This window comes from Pelophylax lessonae, assembly GCF_965119305.1.
Source record: "Pelophylax lessonae genome assembly, chromosome: 9".
Taxonomy (NCBI): domain Eukaryota; kingdom Metazoa; phylum Chordata; class Amphibia; order Anura; family Ranidae; genus Pelophylax; species Pelophylax lessonae.
This window is the reverse complement of record NC_138776.1, coordinates 101,809,295-101,822,244: the sequence shown is the minus strand read 5'-3', so window position 1 is coordinate 101,822,244 and position 12,950 is coordinate 101,809,295. Positions and strand designations below refer to the sequence as shown.

Below are 12,950 nucleotides of genomic sequence, written 5' to 3'. Positions count from 1 at the left end.
TGCAAGATATCTCACTATTTTTGACTTTTCTAGGCCTGTCAAGTCCTTCTTTTGACCCATTTTGCCCAAGGAAAGGAAGTTGCCTAATAATTATGCACACCTGATATAGGGTGTTGATGTCATTAGACCACACCCCTTCTCATTACAGAGATGCACATCACCTAATATGCTTAATTGGTAGTAGGCTTTCGAGCCTATACAGCTTGGAGTAAGACAACATGCATAAAGAGGATGATGTGGTCAAAATACTCAATTGCCTAATAATTCTGCACTCCCTGTATACTGTGCACTTTGCATAATGCAGTTGCACTCAAGTGCAGATGTCCCAGAGTTTAGTAAATGAGGAGAAGCTCTGCTGACTTCCATCATCCAATCATATGCAAGCAAAAATTCAGTTTTTTTTTTTAAAGTTTCCTTGCACGCGATTGGGTATACTTTGCAACGTGAAACTTCGTCTCATTTACTAAGCTCTAGAGCAACTGCACATGTAGAGTGCAACTGCACTTTGCAAAGTGCACAGTCTATTTGCCATAAGTAAATCAACCCCAGTATGTTTATAGTGGATCTGCTTGTATTCAGTAAGCACTGATATGGTTCTATTGATCTCATGGAGGCTACTAAACATGTCTGGCTTCTTGATATACATTGATTTTTTATCCAAAAATATGAAAAAAATACAAACCCATATGGCCATTTCCTCTTAGATTATTTGCCCTGTTTTAAACTGTGGGACCTGTACCAACTGTACCAAAGCAACATTGTGATTTACATGAATCCATCATCTGTACCTACTCTAGATCTATGGTGTATAGTACCTGTAATTTGATATGTGGCCTTCAGAATATTTTGGTATACAGTACAGTACAACATACAGTGCAGTATACTGCTGCTTTGCCTTTTAGGGTACAGACAGGGATTCATATGGCACAGTATTCATACAATGTGAATATATAGAGAGAGTGCTGTGCATGTGTAAACTAAAAAGTTTTGAAACGCATATATGGTGTAGGAGAACAGGTATGCCTAAATATACCAATTAAGTGAATAATTATGTTCAGATGTGATGTGAATACAAATTCCACTATGTGTGATCATATAAAATGATGACCCTGTGTGAATAAAAATACAAATAAAATACCTGTGAAATTTTAACAAAATCAAACAAGAGGTACAAATGCTGTGCAAATATCCAATCCTTGTGCATATAAAGTGAAACCAGTGTCCTTAATCCACAGCGATATTCCCCAAACGATTCAACATATGGTGTAACACAATGATAATCAATTACTACTAAGATAACACAAAAATCAAGTCCTTCAAAATGAATAAAGTGTTGGAATGTAAATGTTCGTGGTGAAATGAAATATAATCGTGGTTAGGTGTTGTGCAGGGACAGTTCCCAATCACTAGTGCTTGAATCTCCCATAGATTTAGGGTGCAATTGATCACCTCCACTCCCGTGACACCCCTTCAGGTGGGTACCTCACTAACAGATCCTGCTCTCCCATAGGCAGAGAACAATATAGATTTACCTGCAGCCCCTCTGGTAAGCAGACAGAGCTCAAAATTATACTCTCTCACTAGCACCTATCTAGGAGGGTGCTACATATGGCTAGTTTGACCCTTTGAGGTTGATTTACTAAAGGCAAATAGACATTGCACTTTGCAAAGTTGCAGTTGCCCTCTGCAAGTGCGGTTGCTCCAGAGCTTGGTAAATGAGGCAAGGCTTCACTTTGCAAAGAGTATCCTGTCACGTGCAAAGAAAATTTAAAAAAAAACTGAATTTTTGCTTGCACATGATTGGATGATGGAAGTCAGCAGAGCTTCTGCTGATTTACTAAGCTGTGCACAGTTATTTTGCCTTTACTAAATCAACCCTTTGTGAGATAAGTAGAACCATATTAGTGACAATTACCAATTATAATTTTATGCCATAAAAATAAATAAATTCCTTATTTGGGTATTGTGGTATTATTTAAATATGGGGATTGTGTTTCTTTAAATGTATTTGTTTATGTGTTTACATTTCAACACTGGATTTTATGCTTTTTAATCACTTCTCGTCCGCCCTATAGGCAATTGACGCGGGAAGGGGGTTGCATTATCCTGACCCGCTGTCATTTGACATTGTGCAGGATAATGCGCTCTGTGCACCCCCGGGGGCCGCACAGAGTGGCGATCGGTGCTGCGGTGTGTCACTCTGACACATCGCGTCTCTGATCTTGGTAAAGAGCTTACTGACGTAGGCTCTTTACCATGTGACCAGCTGTGTCCATTCACAGCTGGCCACATAATAAATAGGAAGAGCCATTGATCGGCTTTCCTCAGTTCGTGCCTGACAGGCACGAGTAGAGGAGAGCCAATCTGTGGCTCTCCTGACAAGGGGAGTCTGTGCTGGTAATCGGAGCATTGATTACCAGTGCAGACCCTTGGGGGGGGTGCCATTAGAGCCACCAGGGATGACCTCCAGGGATGACCACCATGGCCACCAGGGATGACCATCATTGCTCAGGGAGCCTGCCAGTGCTGCCCACCAGTGCCCATCATTGCCATTTATCAGTGCCGCCCACCAGTGCCCATTATTGCCAACCAGTCCCACTCATCAGTGCCGATCAGTGTCCACCAATGATGCATATCAGTGCTACCTATCAGTGCCACATATCAGTGACCATCAGTGCTGCATATCAGTGCCACCTATCAGTGCCCATCAGTGCTGCATATTAGCGCCAGTCCATCAGTGCCTCCTCATCAGTGCCTGTCAGTGTGGCCTCATCAGTGCAGGAAAAAACGTATTTATTTACAAAATTTTATAACATAAACAAAAAACTTTTTTTTTTTTTTCAAACTTTTCGGTCTTTTTTTATTGGTGTAGCAAAAAATAAAAAACCTTGCAGCGATCAAATACCACCAAAAGAAAGCTCTGTTTGTGGGGAAAAAATTACATAAATTTGGTTTAGGTACAGTGTTGCATGACCGCGCAATTGTCATTCAAAATGCAACAGCCCTAAAAGCTGAAAATTGGCCTGGGCAGGAAGGGGGTATAACTGCCCTGTATGGAAGTGGTTAATTGGGTTAGAAATTCTGTCATGGCTGTTATCATGGTCTATGGCTTCATTTGGAAGATCTCCCCTGTGTTTTTATCCTGAAACACAAGGAAAAGAAATTAAAGGAAAGGGAGTCAACAGAAAAGTACTGACAGAAATAAAAATCTCATTGGGATTCTTCTATGTAGCACATCCAACATTGTTCCTTTTGAACTAAAATAGAAAAACAATAATATAATGATGCCTTTAAATTATAAGGATGGAAAAGTGGATTGAGTTAGGTGTTACTTGTCAAAGCAACATTTTACTGCGGCATCTGCAAACAGTAGATGCGTTCTTCACTCCTGACACTGAAAACTAAGAAGGACATTCCTTCATGATGTCACTACAAGAAAAAGAATTCGTATTGGCTAAAACCAAAAATGCATAACACATGCAAGCTCATGTAAAACACGCTTAAACATGCAAAAAGGAATGTTAAAAAACACAAGGAAAAATGAAAAACAGATGTGAACAAGACTTAAGAGGGAAAATCCCTTACTTTGTGACATGTTTTAACTATTTAATAACTAAAAAGGAGGTGCACTATCTCAATATTTGCAGACTGCCAGGCTAATTAAAGCTAATGGACAATGTTAAGTATAAGAAGTATGTGCCTTTAAGAGAAAGCACACCCTGACGTTATGTGATACGTTACAAAAGGTGTACAAATACCCAAAAAAATGTTTTCACAATGTGAACACAAACATGGTACACATCATATACATATGCAAATAATTCTTACATATAAACATAAAAGTGAATATATAATAAAGAACAAAAATATATTATTTAAAAGTAAAAAAAAAGCATAAAAGTCCCACAAAAGAACTATATTGGTGATTGGTGAGGACCAATCTTACAGTCCCAAATGGTGCTGAATTGGTGCTGAAATGATGACATTCAATAACCATTGAAGTGGCGAGTGCATCACCACCACGCTCAAGTGAAAAATGGCCGCTTGTTCAACCACGCCCCTGACGACGTCACTCTGACGAAACCGGTCGGGCGGTTCCGGACACCACGCTTACCACGCCCCCCTGACGCCGGCCAACTTTGTCTTTGCGGGACGCCGCAAATTTTACGCTATGGTCTCCTTCCTTCTCTCTGCATTACCATATATATTGGAGCCATTCATTGATCCATGATTGAGTATGCTGTATTGGGAGATTTAAGAAACGCATGGAGGTGATCCTTGTCTACCATTACGGAAGAGAGAGCCCATCCTGAGTGTTTTCACCATATGCCTAAGTGGCCTGTCCATTAAATTGGGGGCCCATTCCCTGTGGTAAGCAGCCACTTTAAATCCATCTTCACGGGTGTTTTTCCTCCCTGCTCACCGTATCTTGGGATCTCACCCCCTATTTGGACTTTCTGGCTTTTCTTACATCAGATCCATTATTCAGGATTTCTATGGACTTTTATCCCCCCTGGTCTGTTCTAATTGCACTGCACCAATGTTTTTTCTGTGATTCATTAATTACAGGTTTTTAGCGCTGCACTATTTGATGTATATTACCGTTTGGATTTCTATAGGTCCAGTGTTCTAGCTGCTATTGTTGCTTTTCATCTTATTGTTGTCATCTAGCGCAGGATTTTCCCCTTGATTACAAAAATGGCCGCTTAGCAGACCACAAAAGTCAATGTTTATATGTAATGATCACAGCCGTGTAAAAAAATCTGTGTTGCCGGCTTTATGGAACTCCGGACAATCCCTGGCTCCCGGCTCACAGGTAGATGTATAAATGAAAGAAGGACTGATAGTGCATTATCATTTAAAATGAAGACTTTATTATAAATTATTGCACTTACAGACTACGTTCTTGGGTATTAGCACAGAGTATTGTGTTGGCACCGCGGTCTGCAGTGCAGTGCGTGTGCGCTGATGTCACCGCTGACAGCACCGATTCAACACCATTTGGGACTGTGAGATTGGTCCTCATCAATCACCAATATAGTTCTTTTGTGGGACTTTTATGCTTTGTTTTCACTTTAAATCAATACATGCTTATATGTAAGAATTATTTGCATATGTATATGCTTGTGTACCATGTTTGTGTTCACATTATGAATACTTTTTTTTTGATTTTTGTACACCTTTTGTAACGTATCCAATAACCTTAGTGTGCGCTTTTTCTTAAAGGAACATACTTCCTTTACTTCACATTGTCCATTAGCTTTCATTAGCCTGGCAGTGTGCAAATATTGAGATAGCGCACCTCATTTTTAATTATTAACCTCTTATCTCCCGTTATTCAGGGAGCTCTAGGTGCAGCAGTCTGTGTATTTGATTGGCCAGCACACTCAAGTCTTTTTTTACCGAGTTTTAACTATTCCCCATTCTATCCAAACTAAAACAAGTTTGGCTATACATAAATATTAAAGCTATTAAAGCAAATTTTATGTTTACTGCTGATTAAAAAATACTAGTTCTGACTCAGCAGGCTGCAGGGGGCATGTCTGATCTCTGCGGAGAGACTACTGTTTTCAACAAGAGAGCAAGGTTCCTTCTCTGTAGCATGCTGGCAGAAGTCTCAGTCTGTGGCTGCTTTCTAAAGAAAACAAACTGTAAGACATTAAAAACATTTTGTTTTAATGCACCTGAAATTTATTTAGCTGAGCTTAAAGCTTTAATATTTACCCAGCACAAGCCCAGTTGATGTTTCACATATTTTCTCTCTTTAGAGGCCTATATCTCTGCATTTCATTATTTTGTGACCTAGTTTCCATAAAAAAAATGTTCTCTGTATGAAATGCTGCTTTCTGCCCTCACTGCAGTGCTCTATGCTGGCAGAGTACCAACCACACCCCCAAGAAAGTGTCCTCACAGAGATTTTTATTGCAGATAATAGGAGGCGGCGGATCTGACCAGCTGTGTTTCATTAGAGAGTGCACTTATTCTAAAACTGGTGCCTATTGGTTTGCACAGTCTCATTAGTATGCACTACAGGATAATGGAAGAATGCTTATAAAAATGGAAGTTATTAGTACAAAGTCTATCTAACTAGATATCTATCTATTATGTCTTGCTCCCGCTGGATTCCGTCTTACCAGATGACTGATCTCCAAACCCGCTGCTCTTCACTGACCACCCCCTTTGCCAACGCCATCATATACAGTGTACATAAGAACATTGAAGGCCCATTCCCATTCCAGGTCTGGAATGTGAGCAGAGTAGACTGACAGCTGATGAGGGAGTGACGAGTAAAATAAATACCCATTTTTGTTAACCCCCCCAACAGGCTAAACAAGCATTAGGATTTTATCCTTTGTTTACTTAATTTTGCTATGAAGCACAATTATTTTTGGTACGGGGGACAGTACTACCTCCAACAAAGAGGAGTTGCCATGGGAGCCAAATTCGCTCCTTCTATGGCTAACTTATTTATGGCCAAGTGGGAGGATGATGTCGTCTATTCGGGGGTGTTCCCGGAGCTCCTCTTATGGAGGCGCTATATAGACGACATCATCCTCCTTTGGAGGGGGGATCACCCCTCTTTGGATCGGTTCATGTGTACTCTGAATGCCAATACCAGGGGCATAGAGCTCAAATACGAGGCCATTGAGTGTGAGATCAATTTTTTGGATCTTCGTATCAGAGTAGAAGGGAGTCATTTGATTACCTCGACACACTTCAAGGACACCGACCGCAATGGCTACATTAGCCTGGACAGCTGTCATCACCGCCCATGGCTTAAAGGGGTGCCGAAAAGTCAGTTTCGACGCATCAGGCGGAACTGTTCCAGGCTGTGTGACTATTGGGATGAGGTCGGTGTCTTGAAGGAACGTTTTGTCTCCAAGGGGTATAACCCTGATGAACTTGATTCCATCGCTAGGGAAATTGGGTCCATGCAACATGAGCATATTCTGGATCCGGCATCCAGACCATTGGTTCCAGTGGATTCCTCTGTATCTTTTAGGGGCCCCCTAAATTCACTTTCTTTACAAGCTATTCGTCCCAGCATTATCTAGTAAAGAAACTCCTAAGGAAACACTGGAGTGTTCTGAGGAGCGACAGAGTCTTGGGGCCGTTATTACCTGAGGTTCCAGCTATTACATATAGAGGTTTACCCCCGTTGCGACTATCTATTGCTCCCAACATTGTGGATCCCCCTAAAAGACCAGTCCCTTTCTTTCAGATGAAGGGTTTTTACCCTTGCAGGCGTTGTTCCACCTGTAAAATAAATGTGTTGAAATCTAGGAAATATACCAACTTTTCATCTAATGTCACTGGGAACACCTACCAGATTGAGCATTTCGCCACTTGTACCACCAAAAATGTAGTGTATCTAATTACGTGCTCATGTGGACTCCACTATGTTGGCCGCACCATTCGACCTTTTCAGGTGCGGATGAATGAGCACGTGGCCAATATTAGAAAGGGATTCCCCAAACATTCCCTTTCTAAACATTTTGCTCTAAAACATGCTAAGGATCCCAGAGGCACCTCCTTCATGATCATTGACGTTTTACAGCCCCATTGGAGAGGGTGTCATATCAGGAGAGAGGTGTCACGACTTGAAACAAAATGGATATATCGTCTCAAGGTATACAGGCCTTTTGGCCTAAATATTGAATGGGACGTCAATGCGTTTTTGAATAATAGTTAGTGTCTTTTGAGCATTCAATTTTGTTTACATCCATTACCTTTTCTCCTAAGGGTGTGTTTCATGGCTGGATTATTTTATCATATTTTTGTAACATTTGAGTTAAGTGTTTTGATGATTTTAATTCCATTTTATTACATGTATTATGTTTGTTTAAAAGTTATGTGGTTATAATTTTAACCTCTTATCAATTTTAATTCTTTTTTTAACTTTTATGCCTTAGCCCATTGTGTTGCTTGGATCGAGGGGGTCTTTCCGGTGTTTTGGGTTAAAGGGGTGATTTCATTCAATTTGGTTCCCCCGGCTACGTTTGCAGCCGCATGAACTTTATATTTTGCAGCCGGTGTGTTCATTTGCGCCCCTGCACTTACTACTTCCGGGTATATTTCGTTGTTTGCGCTCCTTGTTTGAAGCGCTGAGGTCATTTCCGGTGCTTCCTGTCTCGCTCGGTTTGACAGCTGTATGCTATTGGCCTCATTAGGTGTCCTTATATGTAGTATGACGCCGACGCTCGCTCACGCCCCCTTGAGAACGTCCATCCGACGAAAAGCTTCGGGGAGGAGCGGAACGAGCATCACTCCGTCATACCCGGAACCCGGAAGTACCCTGCACCGTTCCACTGCCCATGATGTGGCTAGAGGCTTGATGTTATTATATTTGGGTGAGTGCAATACCTTTTTCTACCTAATAAATTACCAAGACAGTATCACGCTATGGGCCGTTTTTGTCTTTTTCCATATTACACTCTGAGAGTGGGTCCTTAAAGCGTCAGCACATCTTTTACATTGGTGAACACCGTATGATTGGATTCGTACCGGAGCTGATTTTCTGGATACAGGCGAAGTAGTCCTCTAACTACTTACCGTGTATGTCCCGTCTCTCTCTGGTAAGAGGCTATATGTGGTGAAGGGCTTCACAAGCGTCTGTCTGCAATTTACACCAGGGTGGAAATTTACCTTGCATTTTCATGAACTGTATACTCATCAAGGCTGAATGTGGCTGTGATGTGATTCTCAGTTTTTGCTGCTCTTCTTCCATGGGATATATTGACTGTTCTACCGAGTGCGACTCCTTTTATATCATAAACAAGCATTAGTCCCTTATGTTTAAGTTCACATGTAATATGGATTGTGCTTAATTACAGTATATTTTGTAATTACCACCTATAATGTAAAAATGTTGAAGTCGCTGTGATCTTCTCATACTGTACATGATTTTTAACCTGGTTTATTGATTTTCAGAGAGATGGATCTGAGCTGGGAATGCTGGCTCCACCGTCAAAGCTTTTCTTCTACTACCAGTTGGGAAAACATTTTTACATCACTAAGCAGTGGAGTGAGCAGTGGTATTGCGCACAAGACCGAATAACAAACGTTACCATGCTTGTGAAAAAGGTAAATTATATTTTGGGACCTATAGCAGGAACCAAAGCCTCATCTATGACAGTACCTTCCTTCTATGCATTTTAAATAAATTACACACAAAATACATCATTAAGAACATACCCCCAGCCCCAATGTTTTAATATATTAGTCTGCAGTGCAGGATATGAAAAATTCTAAAACTGAAAAGGACCCTTTCATATCAGTCACCATGCCATCTTTATCTTGACCTTATAAGGAATCATGCACACAGGGCGTCTGAACACCAGAACTCTTAGCAGGAGAAAAGCTGCTTAAAAAACGCACCTAAAGTGTGTATTACACATGTCAAGCATTTGAACTTTAAAAGATTCCATTGGTCAGCATATTAATTTATTCCAGCCACTGGAATACATTAATGCTCAAATGTGTCTGGTGTATAATTATATTCAAAAGTGGCGCCACGCTCCCAAATGCTAATGTGCTAGTGTCCCTTTAAATCTGTTAGCAAAGATCAGGATTAAAGGGATACTAGCACATTAGCATTTTGAGCATGACACCACTTTTGAATACAATTTTGCACATTGATACATGTTTAGAGAATGTGTATAGGTTTTGTAGTCTTATAGCACTCAATAGCACAACATAGCAGCTTGCAAGTACACTCATTTTTAATTGCATCTGGTGTATAGGTGCACTTACGCACATTTACACGCCTTTAGGCATGTTCAGCGCTTTTTCTGTTGTTCAGCTTCTCTCCTGAATGTGCATGTGGGTGGAGCCTACTCAGCGTACACGCTGGAGCAGCTTTCACAAGGAGCGTGCTCATCAATCCCCGGGACAAGGTGGAGACTGCGGTCATGTGGAAACCTAACATTAAGGCAGTTCCGCGTCTTAGAGATAAGCCCTCATTGTGTGCAGTATATAAATACAGAGTTTCTGTTAAAAGTGACTTGTCCCATGTCACTACGCACAGTAAGATGTATGTTTAGATTAAGAGGGGCATGCTGAGCCTGCGCCCATTCCACCGTTCCTTTGTTACCTCACTCCCAGTAAGAGAATGGGGTCCTGCTGTGTGGGCCTCATGCGTGCTTTTACTCAACTCCTTCCTTCAAGTACCCCATGACTAGGCCATGGATCTCTGTATGCAGGTTTAGATCCAGTTGCTACTGGAAACCGAACGCTAAGGAGGGAGCCAGACATCGACCCTCTTGCTACTAGAGAACCTGTTACTTTACCAGGTACCACGCCTAACAACTGGTTGCTTTTAGTTGTTTTTTTCACTTGGTAACCCATAGCAACTATACTCTTATTGTATTTTCTGAGTAAACCCTTTGTAATGATGTTACTTCATACCCCCTTGTGCTGTACAGACTTAGAACCAACATGTGCCACTTTAAATAACTTCAGACCAGGCTCATAATGGTTAAGGTAACTTTTACTGATCAGGTTGCAGCATACAGTTCAATATGAACACCATCCTTCCCCTAACCCTAACTATTGTGGCTTGGCTGCTCAGGCATACCTCTGTGAGGTGAGAGTCCATTATAGCATTGTTCATGGCTTGGTGTCTCCAGAAGCCTGCTGATGTCTTCAGCAGCAGTCCCGATTCCACATACAGAACAAAACCAACCAGTTCTGCTAGGAAGAGCCAACTTCTGGACCTCAGCCTTTCCTCTTTTTATAGCACAGGTGGGCTGGCTTGGACCAAATAGCCCAGGAATGAAACTTCAACAAGTTAACCCCTTTCCCTGCCTGAACCAGCCACTAACTTACTAGAACCAAACCCAGTTCAACTTGCCTACACACTTTTAGTCTTTTTATCCAGCCTGTTCTAATACGGCTGTAAACACCTATGTGTGCATGGACACATAGGGTAATATAGATGTGCTTTTACAGGCAAAAAATAACACCAAACGCCTGTTTTAGAAACCCACTGTGCACAAGGCCTGAATTTCCTTCATTTGCTAACCTTTAGCGAAGGTGATGCTTCAGATGCTGTCTCTGGCTTCTCAGGGAAGTCATATGCACAGCAGTTGCAGAGAACAGCTTCTGCGCAGGCCAAACTTTTGCAGAACTTCCAGCATACGGTTTACCTCATAATTGGCATCATAAATTGTTCGAAGGAGAAAATTCAGCAAGTAGAATCGGAGAAGGAGAAACAATTCCATTTGGCTTCCTTTATTTAAAATTATTGCTCAAATTCATCTTTTTTACCCTCCTCCTCCATAACTACATCTCCCCACTGCATTTCCCTAATCATGATAAATTCCTGTTCATATTCTCTCCCGTCTCAAGTGCGATAGCTCAAAAAGGAAGTTCTTTCCCCCCCTTGCTCGTCTCAGCAGCCATTTGGCTGTTTGCCGTCATTATTTCTTTAAAATATTTACTCATGAATATTAAGCACTGCTATTAACAAGGGAACCTGCTGACAGATTCCAGGGTAATGGAGACTATCATTTCTAGATATTCTCAAGCCCAACGGGAGTGTGGCAGGCTGAGGGGGAGGGAGCATTTGTAATTAAAATTTGAGACTCTTCGATTAACTTGTGGTTAGTGTATTTTTGTTTTCACTGGCTCAGAACAGATAACAGTAGGTACTGCAGGTTGCTCTTTGGAGAGTTTGGTTTCCACTATTTTTACAGATGTGGTCGGCTGTATATAATTCACGGCATCCATGTTGTTATGGTCTATTAGGCTTCCATGTTACGTTTGCCCGTGTTCCACCCACCAGAACAACTCAGGCAACAAGTGAACAGCTAATGCAGTTCAGCTAGGGCTCCATTAATAACAGATACAGCGTTCCGCTAACCTCAGTATTACTCAACATTGTGGGCTGCATTTAAGAGCCATTCATAAAATGCAGCCCATGGTGGGGATCCTGTGGTGAGTTTTCTCAGCAGATGACTGGAGGACAGCCCAGTCACATGACCTAGCCTTTTTTTTTATTTTTTTACAAACGTATTTTTAATCAAACTGTGTTTGCTTCAGAGTACCAGAGCAGGTGAAGAGCAATGCATTTTTTTTAAACCACACTACTGTTCGTTTTGTTTTTGAGCAGCTGTATAACCTTGGTCATACCTTGGCTTTATACCCAGACCCCTCTGTTAAAATTAGTTCACAGGCCTCTGGATAGTACTGCACCCTCTTCATATTATTTGCTTACAGCGTATAGATGTTAGCAAAAATATTTTTTTTTTCTGTCTTTTTGCATATGCCCATTAGAGTACCAACGTTTAATGATAACTCTGTCATATACACAGGTGCAGCCATTTGTGTCAGTCACAAACTGTATGCTGTACCTGGGCTGCGTGGGCGGAGAAAATATGGCGGCAATTACGTTAAACATGTTCAGCCAGCTTATGAACCAAGGGCCCTTTAATATGTAGCTTTCTTCCCTCAGAAAAGCATGTGTCTGTCTGTATGTAATAGTTTGTGTGAATTGACCACAACATTTGGTTTGCAAGGAATTATTTAACATGTTAACTGCAGATTTCACAAAAATTCCCTGGACCTGGAAATGTCCCTTTCCATTTTCATCATCTTCATTCTTTTTAGTGTGGGCTAAACTAAAAAAAATGTACAGTACTGCTCTAATGATACAGAAGTCCTGTGGTTGGTGACACTGTGTACTGTTTGGGATATAAGGCTCGTCAGGCTTAGCTTAGACTACATGAAAATGGCGCCTGGCCACACACAGGATTAGCAGACTGTAGAGCTAAGATAGTAAAATATAATGAGAATTGGCTTCAGCTTGGTTCTCCACCCATAGAAGACCCCAACTCAATGCATTTCGCCTGAAATACATTAAAGGGGTTCTTCTATGGGTGAGAACCAAGCTGAAGCCATTTCTCATCATCTTTACTATCTTAGCTTTATAGTCTGTTGATCCTGTGTAC

At 41.3% G+C, this 12,950-nt stretch overlaps 1 protein-coding gene across 1 annotated transcript in view; it reads left to right on the top strand.

Moving 5' to 3' along the window:
- LOC309564242 (uncharacterized protein) overlaps nt 1–12,950 on the top strand; it is an 82,671-nt gene that overhangs the window by 32,622 nt on the left and 37,099 nt on the right. Inside the window, exon 4 of the mRNA XM_082268868.1 lies at nt 8,932–9,084. Coding sequence (XP_082124994.1) covers nt 8,932–9,084 — 153 coding nt within the window. The remainder of the gene's footprint in view (nt 1–8,931; nt 9,085–12,950) is intronic.